The sequence below is a fragment of the Pseudophryne corroboree genome, chromosome 4 (assembly GCF_028390025.1).
Source record: "Pseudophryne corroboree isolate aPseCor3 chromosome 4, aPseCor3.hap2, whole genome shotgun sequence".
Lineage (NCBI taxonomy): Eukaryota > Metazoa > Chordata > Amphibia > Anura > Myobatrachidae > Pseudophryne > Pseudophryne corroboree.
The window spans coordinates 771,797,981-771,818,438 of NC_086447.1; the positions used below are offsets into that span (position 1 = coordinate 771,797,981).

Consider the following 20,458-nt stretch of genomic DNA (forward strand, 5'->3'; position numbering starts at 1 on the left):
GAGCCACATACAAAATAGCAGCTCGCTCCACTTGCCAAAAATATAGGGACGTGGCTTCATGTGGAAGGGGTGTGGGCAAAAAATAATACAGATTCATATTAGGCTGCACAATAGTCTCCATTATTCAAATTGCACCACACAGCGCCACTTACACACATTACACCAGGTAGAGCCCCTTTTACACACATTACGGCAGGAAGAGAGCCTTTTTACACATTAACATTTTATTTAGGATAATTATTGTGCAGCAAGCAAATTATCCAGTGTCTTATGGCCCCTGGGGAAAGGGGTGACAGAACACGGGGAGTGGGGGTGACGGTGACAGAACACGGGGAGTGGGGGTGACAGTGACAGAACACGGGGAGTGGGGGTGACAGTGACAGAACACGGGGAGTGGGGGTGACAGTGACAGAACACGGGGAGTGGGGGTGACAGTGACAGAACACGGGGAGTGGGGGTGACAGTGACAGAACACGGGGAGTGGGGGTGACAGTGACAGAACACGGGGAGTGGGGGTGACAGTGACAGAACACGGGGAGTGGGGGTGACAGTGACAGAACACGGGGGGGTCTGACACAGTGACAGAACACGGGGGGGTCTGACACAGTGACAGAACACGGGGGGGTCTGACACAGTGACAGAACACGGGGGGGTCTGACACAGTGACAGAACACGGGGGGGTCTGACACAGTGACAGAACACGGGGGGGTCTGACACAGTGACAGAACACGGGGGGGTCTGACACAGTGACAGAACACGGGGGGGTCTGACACAGTGACAGAACACGGGGGGGTCTGACACAGTGACAGAACACGGGGGGGTCTGACACAGTGACAGAACACGGGGGGGTCTGACACAGTGACAGAACACGGGGGGGTCTGACACAGTGACAGAACACGGGGGGGTCTGACAGTGACAGAACACGGGGGGGTCTGACACAGTGACAGAACACGGGGGGGTCTGACACAGTGACAGAACACGGGGGGGTCTGACACAGTGACAGAACACGGGGGGGGGTCTGACACAGTGACAGAACACGGGGGGGGTCTGACATAGTGACAGAACACGGGGGGGTCTGACAGTGACAGAACACGGGGGGGTCTGACATAGTGACAGAACACGGGGGGGTCTGACATAGTGACAGAACACGGGGGGGTCTGACATAGTGACAGAACACGGGGGGGTCTGACATAGTGACAGAACACGGGGGGGTCTGACATAGTGACAGAACACGGGGGGGTCTGACATAGTGACAGAACACGGGGGGGTCTGACATAGTGACAGAACACGGGGGGGTCTGACATAGTGACAGAACACGGGGGGGTCTGACATAGTGACAGAACACGGGGGGTGTGACATAGTGACAGAACACGGGGGGTGTGACATAGTGACAGAACACGGGGGGTGTGACATAGTGACAGAACACGGGGGGTGTGACATAGTGACAGAACACGGGGGGTGTGACATAGTGACAGAACACGGGGGGTGTGACATAGTGACAGAACACGGGGGGTGTGACATAGTGACAGAACACGGGGGGGTGTGACAGTGACAGAACACGGGGGGTGTGACATAGTGACAGAACACGGGGGGTGTGACATAGTGACAGAACACGGGGGGTGTGACATAGTGACAGAACACGGGGGGTGTGACAGTGACAGAACACGGGGGGTGTGACATAGTGACAGAACACGGGGGGTGTGACATAGTGACAGAACACGGGGGGTGTGACATAGTGACAGAACACGGGGGGTGTGACATAGTGACAGAACACGGGGGGGCGGGGGGTGACCGTGACAGAACATGGGGGTGACATGGTGACAGAACACGGGAGGGGTTGGTACAGCGAGAGCTAAAGATCTCTCCCCCAAACCTAAAATCAGTCTGACGCCACTGCCCGCACACACAAATATATGCACACTATCACACACACACTTTTTCACTTTTCCCATTAACTTACTGATCTGGCTCGCAGTGGCAGGAAGGATGGATCTGTAGCAGTCTGGCTCTTGTCCCGTGTAGCTCCGCCCCCTGAGGTCCCATGTAGCCCCGCCCCCTTCTCAGCACGTAGCCACGCCCCCTTCTTGGTAACACAGCCGTTGTCACTGGGGACTCTGGAGGAGGCTGCTACAACGCAGCAGCAGCAGGGGAGAGAGGCGCCGCTGGCAGCTTGGAGGTACTGCAGTGCAGAGCAATGACAAGAAGCTCAGCAGTCCGGGCCGCTTGTCATTGCTCGCTGGTGGGAGGCAGTGGGCCGGGCAGGATCAGTTTGCGGGCCGTATTTTGCCCACCCCTAGTCTAGGCTGAAGTTTCCTGATAAAATCACTTACCTGCCAGATGTAAGCACTATGGTCACTTGAGCCACTAAGCAGGAACTGCCCATCGGGACTAAGGCTGGACTTTATGTAGAAGGTAGAATTCTGATGGCCGCTAAACACAGATACTGAGCAAAGTGTGCAAAGAAAAAAAAAAAAGTTACAGTAGCTGTAAAATAATATACAGTATATTGATCTCTTTAATCACAGCAGATAGATGTTAGCAACTAATGCCCGGCATACATACTGGCCCGAACTGTAGATTATCGCATAGTGTATGGCCACGAACAGAGTTTGTCAGATATGAGAAATCTGGCAACATGATTGGCTGATCCAATCATCGGTTGGCCGTATCTGGCAGTTTATGCACAGTCACAGCCAACCGGCCAACACTTCCCGTTCTTTCACAGGGAAGGAATGGGGGAATATTTATCGCTCGGCAAAAACTGAAATCATTAGGAGATACCCTGGAGAAATACTGTGGTAGAGGGTAGTGTGATTGCACCCACAAATAGGAGAAAGGGAGTAGTGGGGGGGGGGGGGGAATCCAAAGAGCAGTGTAACTGAACGACGTCCAGCCTTTCTAGGTACATTTTAAGAAAGATACAGCACAGTAATAGGGAGAGGTGAAGTAGATCAGTGTATGGGCAAGATATTAAATGGACTTATGGCTGTGAGATAAAGTTTCAGTCTGACAGACAATGTATGCCCAGCATGAGTCCTGCAGTTATGGAAACAGACATCACAGTATACCGTATGTTACAAAAACAAAGCAATTGAATTACCATTATACATTCCCTTCATAATCAAATTTACAGCCTAAAAATAAGTCCTGGCATGCAGCTGTCGGGTAGTCAGGTTATTGCAACAATCCTCCCCGCACTCTGTGGGGATCGCAGATGGGGGAAAGAGCAGCAAGGGTCTGGTCCGCCACTCTCTAGACCACTAGGGACAGTGTCACCTCATAACAGGGCACTGTTTTAGGCAACAGCATGGAGGTTCCTGCTGCATCGCCCTGAAGGGAGGGGCTTCACCCTGTTCTCTCCTACAGCACTTTTGGCGTGCTCCCTCCTGCAAGCAGCCTGCCATTAGCACTCCCTACTCTCCTCCCATAAGAACACCGGGCAGCCATTTTAAGAAGCATCTGCCAAGATTAGCAGCCTGATGACTGTCGGGTTCCCCACATCGGATATCTCAGGGTGCCTAGGAGGAGATTTCTCTTGGTATTTAGAATAGTTGTAATTATATGCCATTTTACTAGTACATGCCTCACAAGTTCTATAGAAGGGTGTTTGTAATAACGCACTTTCCTGTAAGAGAGGTTTTTGTGCCTTCTGCCTACGACAGAGGGGTCTTTGTGGATCCTGCTCAGTCATGGCACAGCAGGTGGGGCCCCAGGTTGCCGCTTCTCTACCGGAACCGGGGTGGGCTTCAATCCTCTCACAGGCTGTATCAAAACTAGCAAAACAGATAGCCACAAGCAGATTGTTCTGTAGTACCCTCTTGGGCAAGTAGCCTCTCTCAATCAATTCAGTGTTTAGTTCAGGTCTCTACAGCAGATGTTGGACACGGCCTTCTAAGGAAGCCTTTACACTCCTTTTGGATTCAGATATGATGATTCAGACACCAAAGGCTCCTTCCTGAAAATGATTTATAGCATGACTTGCCTGGGCTGTTCCAAATAAACGCTTCAAGGTTTCAATACAGGTGGTCTTTTTCTCCCCTCCAATAAGCTGATTGCTCTAGATGGGAAGTTCTTCCTCCTGTAAACACAGCCTTGGCCAACCGTGCAATGGGCATTTTGCTTACCTTTCCAACCATGGCATCATTTCGAGATAGAAAACTGGAGTTTCCTTAAAGCTATTTTTTCCAGCTACTGGTGCAGCTATGCACCCCAGCTATGGCCTTGGCTTGAGTTTTCAAGGCTTTGGAACATTGTACCGACTCCCTATACGAAGGTCTTCACCAATCCGACTTACTTTTCTAGAGAATGTTTGGGAGGCTGCTGCTTATCTTGAGGAGTCTTCTTTGAACTCCAGTATCTTTGCTGCCAGAGACTCAGCCTCTTTAGTGGCAGTCAGATGTCCTCTGCAGCTTTGCACCTGGAGTGCTGATGCATAATCTAAAAAGGCTTTGGGAGTAATTGCTTTTTAGTGGAAAGATCATTTTTTGTACTGTCTTGGACAAAATTTATTGCATTGGCAACCCCTTCAAAGACGGCATGTTTGTTGCCCTCTGCCGCCAAGCCTAAAGTACTAGCCTGTTTGTTCCAAGGCTAGACCATATTTTCAGCAGCTCTTTTGTGGGCAGAGGGGGTGGAAAACAGAAGGGAACACAGTTGTGGGCAAGCTGATAGTCCCCCAAGCCCACATTAAAACAGCACACATGACTTGTTGGGCTACCCCTGGATGTCTCCAGGTGGTGGTGGTGTGTGTGTGGGGGTAGTGGGGGGGGGCAGTCTATACTTTTTCTATGAGGAATGGTGGAAGACAACGTCCGATGCTTGGGTCAGGAAAATTGTTGGGTAGAGTTACACCTCAGTGGCTAGGCAGCAGTCACACAGTCCGCAACCTTTCAAGGTCAATGAACGGACCGAGAATCTTGTCTTCCCATAAACATTTGAGCTTCACACCATTTACCGGGCTTTGGGTCAGGCGAGGGACGCTCTTCAGGGCTGTCTGGTCAAAATTTGGTTGGACAAAGCAACCGCCACGGCTTACATAAAACAGTGTGGCGTAAGAAGCCACCAAGCCATGAGCAAGGTCAGCAAGATTCTGTGGCGGGCAGTATGTTTTCTACAGGCAGTCCATATACTGGGATTGGAAAACTGGGAGGCCAACAGGACCTCCATCCTGGGGAGACGTTTCTTCACCCAGAGGTGTTCCAGCTGTTGCAGTGGTAAGGCTGTCCCTACATTGACATCATGGCAAATCACAAGCTTTAGAAACTGGATTAATGTGAAACCGCACTCAAAGCTATCAGACTTCACTTTGATATGAGTGCGGTATCACATTAATCAAATATCAATAGTACTGCCTGTCTACTGACCAGCATTATTTGTTATGCAGCCATAGCAAATTCCACAGTTGTGAATAATGTAGCTAAATTATAGGCATCATTAGAGCCTGAATAGTTTGTTTTGTAAGTACTTGTATGCAAATTACAAGCAGACTGTCAGATGGAATTCCCCTCTCATGTACATATTTCCTCCACTGTCCCTTTCACCTTCACTCTGGTGGCTGTGTTGCTTGAGGTACGCCAGTTTCAGGTGTCTGTCAGTAGTGACCCCTTGACCTCTTCTGGTCAGGCCAGATCTTTTATCCAAGGGCCCTTGCCTCCACTCAGAACGTCTATTTCTGGCTTTGACAGGGTGGCATTTGAGACAGCCCTTCCAAAGGCAAGGGATTTCTCAGATTCAGTTATCCATAGTAGGTCTTCGTTTCGGCGAGGGCTTACCACAGCGTCTGGAAGGCTTATTTCCGCTGTTGTGCTTCACAAAGATTTAAATGAAAAAAATTTCAGGGTGACTAAGATCTTGGCATTCTTGCAGTCTGGTTTTAATTGAGGCCTTTGTCATCGCTGCTCGATCTGTGTATTTCCAGAGGCACCTGGCGACAATTCTGGCTGCCCAAACTTTCTTACCGGGGATTCTCCATTCCCCCCTTTGCACCCCCAGTGGAGCCCTGGGATTTGGTTCAGGTACTCCATGCACTCAAACGCATTTACTTTGAGCCTTTAGAATGCATAAATGTCAAGCGGCTTATGTAGAAAACGTTTCCTTCTTGCCATCTCTTCAGCACATTGGGTCTCAGAGTTGAGCGCCTTGTCGGATAGGTCTCCTTTTCCAATTTTCCATCAGAACTGTTCAGTGCTGCATACATTACTACTCAATCCTTTCTTCAGAAAGTATTGTTAAAGTTTCAAGTCAATCAGGAAGTTGAGGTTCCTGCTTTCATCGGTACCAACGATGACCGGTCTTCTCTTGCCTCACTAGATGTGGTCCGAGCTCTCCACATTTACGTGGACCTCTCAGGAATTTCGACGGTCAGACTCCCTCCTTGCCCTTTACTCTGTGGTAAAGAGCGGTTGGCCTGCGTCCAAGCAGATGTATGCTCACTGGATTTGCACTGATTTGTCATGCATAGACTACGGCTAACCTTTCTGTCCCTCATTTGGTGATCGCCCATTCTACTCTGTCGATCAGGCCCTCCTTGGTGGCCTGGTGTGGGGCAACAGTGGAGCAACTTTGCCGGGTGCTACATAGTCTAATCACGCACGCACACATTTTTACTGTTTTGATTCTTTCACTGCCAGAGATGCTGGTTTTGGGTGAAGGGTTCCCTGCAGCTCAGGAGTTGTCCCTCCCTTAGTGGGCAGTTTTGAGACATCCCCATGGTGTTTCAGTGTCACACAGGCACTGGAAGAAAACTGTTTGTTCCTGCTAAATCTGTTTCTCTGAAGTCCTTGGGGAACTGGACGCCTCCCGTTCACTTCTGACCTTTGTAACATAGTAACTAAGGTTGAAAAAGACAATTGTCCATCGAGTTCAACCTATTTGTGGTCTCCTATGCAGTCTTATTATAGGACTAGTTATTTTTAGGTTAGGACTAGTTATATTAACTATAATGCGTGACTACGCAACATAACCCTGAATATCTTTATCCAATAGGAATTTATCTAACCCATTCTTAAAAGGTGTTGACTGAGTTTGCAGTTACTATCTACTGCCCGGACTCCTTTGAACCAGCTATACCCCCATGCTATTCCAGTGTCTGCCAGGACTTTAGGAAAAACAGATTTTGCAGGTAAGAACCAAAGTCCTGTTTTCTGTAATGTAAAATCTTGCACTATGGTTAACATCTACATAATATACCAGAGGTTCAAATACCATTCAAAACTCATTTACTAATGAGAAACCAGCAGACTTCACAAAACCCACCAAAATTAAGGGTAACCAGCCCAGTACAGGTAATGTTGGCAAAATACAACACTTATAGGGTTCAGTCTCATTAGCAGCTAAAGTAACTAAAAGGAAAACCATGAATTCCAGGTAAACATTTACTATATTGCTATTAACTAGACAATTTCAGGCCTTTTGATCTGGAATAAGTTTTAGATTGTTTAACAAAAGTCGGTTTCTTCTTTAATTAAAATGTACAGAAAACAGTAATCTATAAAATGAACCAATGGGAGGTACGCTGTAAGGGAAAAATAAGATTTTACTCACCGGTAAATCTATTTCTCGTAGTCCGTAGTGGATGCTGGGGACTCCATAAGGACCATGGGGAATAGCGGGCTCCGCAGGAGACTGGGCACTCTAAAGAAAGATTTAGTACTATCTGGTGTGCACTGGCTCCTCCCTCTATGCCCCTCCTCCAGACTTCAGTTAAGGAAACTGTGCCCGGAAGAGCAGACATAAGGAAAGGATTTTGGAATTTCGGGTAAGACTCATACCAGCCACACCAATCGCACCGTATAACTTGTGATACACTTATCCAGTCAACAGTATGAACAACAACAGGGCATCAACAATGGATGCCAACATAACATAACCCATTATTAAGCAATAACTATGTACACGTATTGCAGAAAGTCCGCACTTGGGACGGGCGCCCAGCATCCACTACGGACTACGAGAAATAGAATTACCGGTAAGTAAAATCTTATTTTCTCAGACATCCTAGTGGATGCTGGGGACTCCGTAAGGACCATGGGGATTATACCAAAGCTCCCAAACGGGCGGGAGAGTGCGGATGACTCTGCAGCACCGAATGGGCAAACTCAAGGTCCTCCTCAGCCAGGGTATCAAACTTGTAGAATTTTGCAAATGTGTTTGAACCCGACCAAGTAGCAGCTCGGCAAAGCTGTAATGCCGAGACCCCTCGGGCAGCCGCCCAAGAAGAGCCCACCTTCCTTGTGGAATGAGCTTTCACTGATTTTGGATGCGGCAATCCAGCCGCAGAATGAGCCTGCTGAATCGTGTTACAGATCCAGCGGGCAACGGTTTGCTTTGAAGCAGGAGCACCCAACTTGTTAGGGGCATATAGGATAAACAGCGAGTCAGTTTTCTGGACTCCAGCCGTTCGGGCTACATAAATCTTCAAAGCCCTGACTACATCTAGTAACCTGGAATCCTCCAAGTCACGAGTAGCCGCAGGCACTACAATAGGTTGGTTCAAATGAAAAGATGACACCACCTTTGGCAGAATTTGGGGACGAGTCCGCAATTCTGCCCTGTCCATATGAAAAACCAGATAGGGGCTTTTACATGACAAAGCCGCCAATTCTGACACACGCCTAGCCGAAGCTAATGCCAATAGCATGACCACCTTCCACGTGAGATACTTTAGCTCCACGGTCTTAAGTGGTTCAAACCAGTGGGATTTTAGGAAACCCAACACCACGTTGAGATCCCAAGGTGCCACAAAAGGGGGCTGAATATGCAGCACTCCCTTAACAAACGTCTGAACTTCAGGAAGAGACGCCAGTTCCTTTTGAAAGAAAATGGATAGGGCCAAAATCTGGACCTTTATGGATCCCAACTTCAAGCCCATAGTCACTCCAGACTGTAGAAAGTGCAGAAATCTGCCCAGTTGGAATTCCTCTGTAGGGGCCTTCCTGGCCTCACACCAAGCAACATATATTCGCCATATGCGGTGATAATGCTTTGCTGTCACGTCCTTCCTAGCCTTTATCAGCGTAGGAATAACTTCCTCCGGAATGCCTTTTTCCGCTAGGATCCAGCGTTCAACCGCCATGCCGTCAAACGCAGCCGCGGTAAGTTGCAACAGGTCCTGTCTGAGAGGCAGAGGCCATGGGTCCTCTGTGAGCATTTCTTGCAATTCCGGGTACCAAGGTCTTCTTGGCCAATCCGGAACAATGAGTATTGTTATCACTCCTCCTCTTCTTACGATTCTCAGTACCTTGGGTATGAGAGGAAGAGGAGGGAACACATAGACCGACTGGAACACCCACGGTGTTACCAGGGCGGCCACAGCTAGCGCCTGAGGGTCTCTTGACCTGGCGCAATACCGTTGCAGCTTTTTGTTGAAACGGGACGCCATCATGTCTACCTGTGGGAGTTCCCATCGATTTGTAATCTGAATGAAGACTTCGTGATGAAGTCCCCACTCTCCCGGGTGAAGGTCGTGCCTGCTGAGGAAGTCTGCTTCCCAGTTGTCCACCCCCCGGAATGAACACTGCTGACAGTGCTTGTACGTGATTCTCCGCCCACCGAAGAATCCTGGTGGCCTCCACCATCGCGACTCTGCTTCTTGTGCCGCCCTGGCGGTTTACATAAGCCACCGCGGTGATGTTGTCTGACTGAATCAGCACCGGTTGGTTGCGAAGCAAGGGCTCCGCTTGACTCAGGGCGTTGAATATGGCCCTTAGTTCCAGGATATTTATGTGCAGACAAGTCTCCTGACTTGACCACAACCCTTGGAAGTTTCTTCCCTGAGTGACTGCCCCCCACCCTCGGAGGCTCGCATCCGTGGTCACTAGGACCCAGTCCTGTATGCCGAATCTGCGGCCCTCGAGAAGGTGAGCACTCTGTAGCCACCACAAAAGAGACACCCTGGCCCTGGGGGACAGGGTGATCAGCCGATGCATCTGAAGATGCGATCCGGACCATTTGTCCAACAGATCCCATTGAAAGATCCTCGCATGGAACCTGCCGAAGGGAATGGCTTCGTACGATGCCACCATCTTTCCCAGGACTCGCGTGCAGTGATGCACCAACACCTGTTTCGGTTTTAAGAGGTCTCTGACTAGAGTCACAAGCTCTTGAGCCTTCTCCGTCGGGAGAAACACCTTCTTCTGGTCTGTGTCCAGAATCATGCCCAGAAAGGGCAGACGCATCGTAGGAATCAGCTGCGACTTTTGGATATTCAGAATCCAGCCATGCTGTTGCAACACTTCCTGTGAGTGCGCTACGCTGATCTGCAACTGCTCCCTCGACCTCGCCATCATTTCTGCCATTACCTTGGTAAATATTCTCGGTGCCGTGGAGAGCCCAAACGGCAACGTCTGGAATTGGTAATGACAGTCCTGTACCACAAATCTAAGGTACTCCTGATGAGGCGGATAAATGGGGACATGCAAGTAAGCATCCTTGATGTCCAAAGACACCATAAAATCCCCCTCTTCCAGGCTTGCAATGACCGCTCTGAGCGATTCCATTTTGAACTTGAATCTTTTCAGATAAATGTTCAGGGACTTTAAATTTAATATAGGTCTGACCGAACCGTCCGGTTTTGGTACCACAAACATTGTGGAATAGTATCCCTTTCCCTGTTGAAGGGGAATCTTTACCACCACCTGCTGGAGAAATAGCTTGTGAATTGCCGCTACCACTACTTCCCTTTCTATGGGGGAAGCTGGCAGGACCGATTTTAGGTAACGTTGAGGGGGCATCACCTCGAATTCCAGCTTGTATCCCTGAGACACAATCTGTGTAGCCCAGGGATCCACCTGTGAGCGAACCCACTGGTGGCTGAAATGTCGGAGACGCGCCCCCACTGCTCCTGGCTCCACGGTGGATTTAGTGGAAGCCGGGGAGGACTTCTGTTCCTGGGAACTAGCTGTAAGGTGCAGCTTTTTTTCCTCTACCCCTGCCTCTAGCAAGAAAGGAAGCACCTCTGACCTTCTTGCTTCTTTGTGCGCGAAAGGACTGCATTTGGTAATACGGTGCTTTCTTCGGTTGTGAGGGAATATATGGCAAAAAGTTTGACTTCCCAGCAGTAGCTGTGGAAACCAGGTCCGAGAGTCCGTCCCCAAACAATTCCTCACCCTTGTAAGGTAACACCCCCATGTGTTTTTTGGAGTCGGCATCACCTGTCCACTGCCGAGTCCACAGGACCCTCCTGGCAGAAATTGACATTTTATTAATTCTAGAGCCCAGTAGGCAAATGTCCCTCTGGGCATCCCTCATATATAGGACAGTGTCTTTTATAATATGCCCCAGGGTCAGCATAATGGTATCACCGTCTAAGGTATCCATTTCCTTAGACAGATTATCTGTCCACGCTGCTACAGCACTACACATCCACGCCGACGCAATTGCCGGCCTCAGTAGAGTCCCTGAATGTGTATAAACAGATTTCAGGATACTTTCCTGCTTTCTATCTGCAGGATCCTTTAGGGTGGCCGTATCCTGCGACGGCAGGGCCACCTTCTTAGATAAGCGTGTCAGAGCTTTATCTACCCTACGGGAGGATTCCCAGCGCACCCTGTCCTCTGGCGGGAAAGGGTATGCCATAAGTAACCTTTTGGAAATCAGGACTTTCTTATCTGGGGAATCCCACGCTCTTTCACATAACTCATTTAACTCATGTGAAGGGGGAAAAATAAGAATTTACTTACCGATAATTCTATTTCTCGGAGTCCGTAGTGGATGCTGGGGTTCCTGAAAGGACCATGGGGAATAGCAGCTCCGCAGGAGACAGGGCACAAAAAGTAAAGCTTTTCCAGATCAGGTGGTGTGCACTGGCTCCTCCCCCTATGACCCTCCTCCAGACTCCAGTTAGGTACTGTGCCCGGACGAGCGTACACAATAAGGGAGGATTTTGAATCCCGGGTAAGACTCATACCAGCCACACCAATCACACCGTACAACTTGTGATCTAAACCCAGTTAACAGTATGATAACAGAGGAGCCTCTGAAAGATGGCTCCCTAAACAATAACCCGAATTAGTTAACAATAACTATGTACAAGTATTGCAGATAATCCGCACTTGGGATGGGCGCCCAGCATCCACTACGGACTCCGAGAAATAGAATTATCGGTAAGTAAATTCTTATTTTCTCTATCGTCCTAGTGGATGCTGGGGTTCCTGAAAGGACCATGGGGATTATACCAAAGCTCCCAAACGGGCGGGAGAGTGCGGATGACTCTGCAGCACCGAATGAGAGAACTCCAGGTCCTCCTTTGCCAGGGTATCAAATTTGTAGAATTTTACAAACGTGTTCTCCCCTGACCACGTAGCTGCTCGGCAGAGTTGTAATGCCGAGACCCCTCGGGCAGCCGCCCAAGATGAGCCCACCTTCCTTGTGGAATGGGCCTTAACAGATTTAGGCTGTGGCAGGCCTGCCACAGAATGTGCAAGTTGAATTGTGTTACAAATCCAACGAGCAATCGACTGCTTAGAAGCAGGCGCACCCAACTTGTTGGGTGCATACAGTATAAACAGCGAGTCAGATTTTCTGACTCCAGCCGTCCTTGAAATGTATATTTTTAAAGCTCTGACAACGTCCAACAACTTGGAGTCCTCCAAGTCGCTTGTAGCCGCAGGCACTACAATAGGCTGGTTCAGGTGAAACGCTGATACCACCTTAGGGAGAAAATGCGGACGCGTCCGCAGCTCTGCCCTATCCGAATGGAAAATTAAATAAGGGCTTTTATAAGATAAAGCCGCCAGTTCAGATACTCTCCTGGCGGACGCCAGGGCCAGTAACAGTCACTTTCCATGTGAGATATTTCAAATCCACATCTTTTAGTGGTTCAAACCAATGGGATTTGAGGAAATCTAAAACTACATTTAGATCCCACGGTGCCACCGGAGGCACCACAGGAGGCTGTATATGCAGTACTCCCTTTACAAAAGTCTGGACCTCAGGAACTGAGGCCAATTCTTTTTGGAAGAATATTGACAGGGCCGAAATTTGAACCTTAATAGATCCCAATTTGAGACCCATAGACAATCCTGATTGCAGGAAATGTAGGAAACGACCCAGTTGAAATTCCTCCGTCGGAGCACTCCGATCCTCGCACCACGCAACATATTTCCGCCAAATGCGGTGATAATGCTTCGCGGTGACTTCCTTTCTTGCCTTAATCAAGGTAGGAATGACTTCTTCTGGAATGCCTTTCCCTTTTAGGATCTGGCGTTCAACCGCCATGCCGTCAAACGCAGCCGCGGTAAGTCTTGGAATAGACACGGTCCCTGCTGAAGCAGGTCCTGTCTTAGAGGTAGAGGCCACGGATCGTCCGTGACCATCTCTTGAAGTTCCGGGTACCAAGACCTTCTTGGCCAATCCGGAGCCACTAGTATCGTTCTTACTCCGCTTTGCCTTATGATTCTCAATACCTTTGGTATGAGAGGCAGAGGAGGAAACACATACACAGACTGGTACACCCAAGGTGTTACCAGCGCGTCCACAGCTATTGCCTGCGGATCTCTTGACCTGGCGCAATACCTGTCCAGTTTTTTGTTGAGGCGAGACGCCATCATGTCCACCATTGGTCTTTCCCAACGGTTTATTAGCATGTGGAAAACTTCTGGATGAAGTCCCCACTCTCCCGGGTGAAGATCGTGTCTGCTGAGGAAGTCTGCTTCCCAGTTGTCCACTCCCGGGATGAACACTGCTGACAGTGCTATCACGTGATTCTCCGCCCAGCGAAGGATCCTGGCAGCTTCTGCCATTGCACTCCTGCTTCTTGTGCCGCCCTGTCTGTTTACATGGGCGACTGCCGTAATGTTGTCCGACTGGATCAACACCGGTCTTCCTTGAAGCAGAGGTTCCGCCTGGCTTAGAGCATTGTAGATTGCTCTTAGTTCCAGAATGTTTATGTGAAGAGACTTTTCCAGGCTCGACCACACTCCCTGGAAGTTTCTTCCTTGTGTGACTGCTCCCCAGCCTCTCAGGCTGGCGTCCGTGGTCACCAGGATCCAATCCTGTATGCCGAATCTGCGGCCCTCCAATAGATGAGCCCTCTGCAACCACCACAGAAGAGATACCCTTGTCCTTGGAGACAGGGTTATCCGCAGGTGCATCTGAAGATGCGACCCTGACCATTTGTCCAACAGATCCCTTTGGAAAATTCTTGCATGGAATCTGCCGAATGGAATTGCTTCGTAAGAAGCCACCATTTTTCCCAGGACTCTTGTGCATTGATGTACAGACACCTTTCCTGGTTTTAGGAGATTCCTGACCAGGTCGGATAACTCCTTGGCTTTTTCCTCGGGAAGAAAAACCTTTTTCTGAACCGTGTCCAGAATCATCCCTAGGAACAGCAGACGAGTTGTCCAAGTATGGGATAATTAATACGCCTTTTCTTCGAAGAAGAATCATCATCTCGGCCATTACCTTTGTAAAGATCCGAGGTGCCGTGGACAAACCAAACGGCAGCGTCTGAAACTGATAGTGACAGTTTTGTACAACGAACCTGAGGTACCCCTGGTGTGAGGGGTAAATTGGAACGTGGAGATACGCATCCTTGATGTCCAAGGATACCATAAAGTCCCCTTCTTCCAGGTTCGCTATCACTGCTCTGAGTGACTCCATCTTGAACTTGAACTTCTTTATGTACAGGTTCAAGGACTTCAGATTTAGAATAGGCCTTACCGAGCCATCCGGCTTCGGTACCACAAATAGAGTGGAATAATACCCCTTCCCTTGTTGTAGAAGAGGTACCTTGACTATCACCTGCTGAGAGTACAGCTTGTGAATGGCTTCCAAAACCGTCTCCCTTTCGGAAGGGGACGTTGGTAAAGCAGACTTCAGGAAACGGCGAGGTGGATCTGTCTCTAATTCCAACCTGTACCCCTGAGATATTATCTGCAGGATCCAGGGATCTACCTGCGAGTGAGCCCACTGCGCGCTGTAATTTTTGAGACGACCTCCCACCGTCCCCGAGTCCGCTTGAGAAGCCCCAGCGTCATGCTGAGGCTTTTGTAGAAGCCGGGGAGGGCTTCTGTTCCTGGGAAGGAGCTGCCTGTTGCTGTTTCTTCCCTCGACCTCTGCCTCGTGGCAGATATGAATAGCCCTTTGCTCTCTTATTTTTAAAGGAACGAAAGGGCTGCGGTTGAAAAGTCGGTGCCTTTTTCTGTTGGGGAGTGACTTGAGGTAGAAAGGTGGATTTCCCGGCTGTAGCCGTGGCCACCAAATCTGATAGACCGACTCCAAATAACTCCTCCCCTTTATACGGCAAAACTTCCATATGCCGTTTTGAATCCGCATCGCCTGTCCACTGTCGCGTCCATAAAGCTCTTCTGGCCGAAATGGACATAGCACTTACCCGTGATGCCAGTGTGCAGATATCCCTCTGTGCATCACGCATATAAAGAAATGCATCCTTTATTTGTTCTAACGACAGTAAAATATTGTCCCTGTCCAGGGTATCAATATTTTCAATCAGGGACTCTGACCAAACTACCCCAGCACTGCACATCCAGGCAGACGCTATAGCTGGTCGTAGTATAACACCTGCATGTGTGTATATACTTTTTTGGATATTTTCCATCCTCCTATCTGATGGATCTTTAAGTGCGGCCGTCTCAGGAGAAGGTAACGCCACTTGTTTTGATAAGCGTGTTAGCGCCTTGTCCACCCTAGGAGGTGTTTCCCAGCACTCCCTAACCTCTGGCGGGAAAGGGTATAATGCCAATAATTTCTTTGAAATTATCAGCTTTTTATCAGGGGCAACCCACGCTTCATCACACACGTCATTTAATTCTTCTGATTTAGGAAAAACTATAGGTAGTTTTTTCACACCCCACATAATACCCTGTTTAGTGGTACCTGTAGTATCAGCTAAATGTAACGCCTCCTTCATTGCCAAAATCATATAACGTGTGGCCCTACTGGAAAATACGGTTGATTGGTCACCGTCACCACTGGAATCAGTGCCTGTGTCTGGGTCTGTGTCGACCGACTGAGGCAAAGGGCGTTTTACAGCCCCTGACGGTGTTTGAGGCGCCTGGACAGGCACTAATTGATTGTCCGGCCGCCTCATGTCGTCAAACGACTGCTTAAGCGAGTTGACGCTATCCCGTAATTCCACAAATAAAGGCATCCATTCTGGTGTCGACCCCCTAGGAGGTGACATCCCCATATTTGGCAATTGCTCCGCCTCCACACCAATATCGTCCTCATACATGTCGACACACACGTACCGACACACAGCAGACACACAGGGAATGCTCTAAACGAAGACAGGACCCACTAGCCCTTTGGGGAGACAGAGGGAGAGTCTGCCAGCACACACCAAAAAGCGCTATATATGACAGGGATAGCCTTATAATAAGTGCTCCCTTATAGCTGCTTTATATATATCAAGATATTGCCATTAAATTTGCCCCCCCTCTCTGTTTTACCCTGTTTCTGTAGTGCAGTGCAGGGGAGAGACTTGGGAGCCGTCCTGACCAGCGGAACTGTGAGAGGAAATGGCGCCGTGTGCTGAGGAGATAGGCCCCGCCCCTTTTTCGGCGGGCTCGTCTCCCGCTATTTTGTGAATACAGGCAGGGGTTAAATATCTCCATATAGCCTCTGGGGGCTATATGTGAGGTATTTTTAGCCTTAATAGGTTTTCATTTGCCTCCCAGGGCGCCCCCCCCCAGCGCCCTGCACCCTCAGTGACTGCGTGTGAAGTGTGCTGAGAGGAAAATGGCGCACAGCTGCAGTGCTGTGCGCTACCTTTAGAAGACTGCAGGAGTCTTCAGCCGCCGATTCTGGACCTCTTCTTACTTCAGCATCTGCAAGGGGGCCGGCGGCGCGGCTCCGGTGACCATCCAGGCTGTACCTGTGATCGTCCCTCTGGAGCTGATGTCCAGTAGCCAAGAAGCCAATCCATCCTGCACGCAGGTGAGTTCACTTCTTCTCCCCTCTGTCCCTCGTTGCAGTGATCCTGTTGCCAGCAGGAATCACTGTAAAATAAAAAACCTAAGCTAAACTTTCTCTAAGCAGCTCTTTATGAGAGCCACCTAGAATTGCACCCTTCTCGGCCGGGCACAAAAATCTAACTGGAGTCTGGAGGAGGGTCATAGGGGGAGGAGCCGGTGCACACCACCTGATCTGGAAAAGCTTTACTTTTTGTGCCCCGTCTCCTGCGGAGCCGCTATTCCCCATGGTCCTTTCAGGAACCCCAGCATCCACTAGGACGATAGAGAAAGTGACCTCTTGCTTTTTCTCCCCATACATATAAACCCTCTTGTCAGGGACAGGGTTTACCTCTGATATGTGTAAAATATCCTTCATCGCTATAATCATGTAACGTATATAGCTTTTGTCATTTTTGGTTGCAATTTTGCATCATCGTCGTCGACACTGGAGTCAGAATCCGTGTCGACATCTGTGTCAACCATTTTGGATAGTGGGCGCTTTTGAGACCCTGAGGGCCTCTGCGCTGTAGGATCAGGCATGGGTTGAGACCCTGACTGGCCCGAGGTATCAGCTTTATCCAACCTTTTATGTAAGGAGTTTACATTATCATTTAACACCTTCCACATATCCATCCAATCAGGTGTCGGCACCGTCGGCGGCGACACGTCAGTCAACGGCACTTGCTCTGCCTCCACATAGCCCTCTTCGTCAAACATGTCGACACACGCGTACCGACACCACACACACACACACACAGGGGAAGCTCTAAATGAGGACAGGACCCCCACAAGGCCTTTTGGAGAGACAGAGAGAGAGTCTGCCAGCACACACCCCAGCGCTATATAACCCAGGGATTACACAGTAACTTAGTGTTTACCCAGTAGCTGCTGTATTATGATTAATGCGCCTAAATTTATGTACCCCCCTCTCTTTTTTACCCTTCTACCGTGATTCTGCAGGGGAGAGCCTGGGGAGCTTCCTCTCAGCGGAGCTGTGGAATGAAAATGGCGCTGATGAGTGCTGAGGAAGAAGGCCCCGCCCCCTCAGCGGCAGTCTTCTGTCCCGCGATTTCTTGTAAAATAATTGGCGGGGGCTCATACATATAACAGTGTGCCACCGTCTATACGCAGCATTCGCCAGGAGGTAACAATTGCTACCCAGGGAGCCCCCCCCCCCCTGCACCCTACAGTGACCGGAGTGTGGGGGTTAGTGTGGGCGCAATGGCGCACAGCTGCAGTGCTGTGCGCTACCTCATGTGAAGACAGGAGTCTTCTGCCGCCGATTTCGATGTCTTCTCCGCTTCTGCCGGCTTCTGTCTTCTGGCTCTGCGAGGGGGACGGCGGCGCGACTCCGGGAACGGACGACAAGGTCAGGTCCTGTGTTTGATCCCTCTGGAGCTAATGGTGTCCAGTAGCCTAAGAAGCGCAACCTAGCCGCAGTTAGTAGGTTTGCTTCTCTCCCCTCAGTCCCTCGTAGCAGAAAGTCTGTTGCCAGTAGAAGCTCTCTGAAAATAAAAAACCTAACTAAAATACTTTCTTATTAGCAAGCTCAGGAGAGCTCACTAAAAGCACTCAGCTCTGTCTGGGCAGAGATTCTAACTGAGGTCTGAAGGAGGGGCATAGAGGGAGGAGCCAGTGCACACCAGATAGTACTAAATCTTTCTTTAGAGTGCCCAGTCTCCTGCGGAGCCCGCTATTCCCCATGGTCCTTACGGAGTCCCCAGCATCCACTAGGACGTTAGAGAAATATTACTTACTGATGCTTAAAGTTATATAGCTCTGACTTTAGCCACAAATGTAAGTATAAGTATGCAAAGCAGGATTCAAAGTGTGAGTGTTTCAAGCAAAACAGAAGTTCCCACTTTCTTCTGGGAATCCTGTGTACTAACAGATTTAAAACCAGATTGTAGCTTTAATGAAAAACCACTTTGCCATAGCTGAGAACTGCTATCAAAATGTGACAAAGTATCCTATAGTAATATATGTTATTATGCTTCCAAAAATGTAAAATAAACCAAATTCTCCTCTTACCAGGATCACTCTTTAGCCCGGCTATGTTAAACATATAGATATTATCATCAGTGCAGCTGGCAAACAAGCTGGTGCCAGTGAAGTCTAACAGCAGACTGGAATAACCTAATGGAGACAGGTGAGGAATGTGAATATTCACGCCATGGCCAGACTGAGCATAAGTCCATCTTACAAGATACCAAGTAGTTATGTGGACATGAAAGCACAGAGTGCTATTACACACAGAGGAGTTTATAATAATGAATTAGGGAAATATACAATAATAACTACCAAGTTTCCGTGTGCTACAGCCAGGATAGGGAAAGGATTTTGCAGGCATTGGATCCTGTCGGTAAGCAGTGTAATTTTTCCTCAAGTCCCACATTTTGATTACACTGGAAGAGAAGATTACATTAAAAAGGTGAAATATAAACTTTATAAAGTATGAAGGAAACACCACACATCCCTTTCCTTTATCAGGCTGCAGCAGAGTGCTATGTCCTCAGTGTTGTATCATACAGCACATGGGTCAGTAACTAAAGGGGTTGGTAATATGAGAGTTACATGGGAGAAAGCCATTGTTCTACCCTGCACATTTGCCACTATCCAATATTGCACCACCCAATACATTAGAGAATATTTCTAGAGAACATAGGCCAGGCAGCTATAACTACATTCTTATGGACGAGTAGTCTTACTTTAAAAAGTGACTTCTATGAAATATTGGACCTCTGATGGACTCTGACCTGCTCTATGTTAAAAAAAAAAAAAAAAAGCCTAGCCTTTTCACTATGTAATAAAGGTCACTTTGGGGTCTATCCAAAATATTCGTCAAGAACTATACATTCAACTACTCTCACTTAATTTACAGCTCTGGTACATTAAACACTACACAGTATAACTATCAGACCATACTACAGCGCTTGTCTCCTTATCTGGAATAGTATTCAAAGAGCAACCATGGAGATGTAATATACAAGACAATATATGAACCCTTTTGAAGCCCCAGTAACTCAGCTAGTTTCTCTCAATTGCCGATGGTCACCAGAAAATGAACGTTATGGTAAGAACTTACTGTTGATAACGTGATTTCTCTTATGTCCACAGGTATCCACAGGATAACATTGGGATATTGTCGAGCAACAGCGAAAATGGCACCAACACGGTCACGAGCTTTCTGGCCTCCCAGGATGCATTGGGGCCTCCACTGACTCAGTCAGATCAGTTCTTTCCACAGCGATTTTAGGCAGGAACATTAGGTAGAGACCTGCACAGGCGATAAGAACACACATGCACACCCTTCCATACAAGAAGGAAGAGGTTTAGTGATTGACTAGATCCTCAAATCAGATGCGTCAGGGTGGGATCCCTGTGGATACCTGTGGACATAAGAGAAATCACGTTATCAACGGTAAGTTCTTACCATAACGTTCATTTCTCTGGCTGGGTCCACAGAATTATCCACAGGATAACATTGGGATTCCCAAAGCCATTTTAGTGGTGGGGACGCTCCTGATTGCACAGGAGGACCT

The 20,458-nt window shown here is 48.8% G+C and overlaps 1 protein-coding gene across 1 annotated transcript in view; it reads right to left on the reverse strand.

The window, feature by feature from the left end:
* Positions 1-20,458, reverse strand: part of DTL (denticleless E3 ubiquitin protein ligase homolog) — an 85,307-nt gene that overhangs the window by 14,234 nt on the left and 50,615 nt on the right. The window contains exons 9-11 of the mRNA XM_063918248.1: positions 19,218-19,321; positions 18,948-19,052; positions 2,331-2,443 (exon numbers count right to left, since the gene is read on the reverse strand). Of these exons, the coding sequence (XP_063774318.1) occupies positions 2,331-2,443; positions 18,948-19,052; positions 19,218-19,321 (322 nt within the window). The remainder of the gene's footprint in view (positions 1-2,330; positions 2,444-18,947; positions 19,053-19,217; positions 19,322-20,458) is intronic.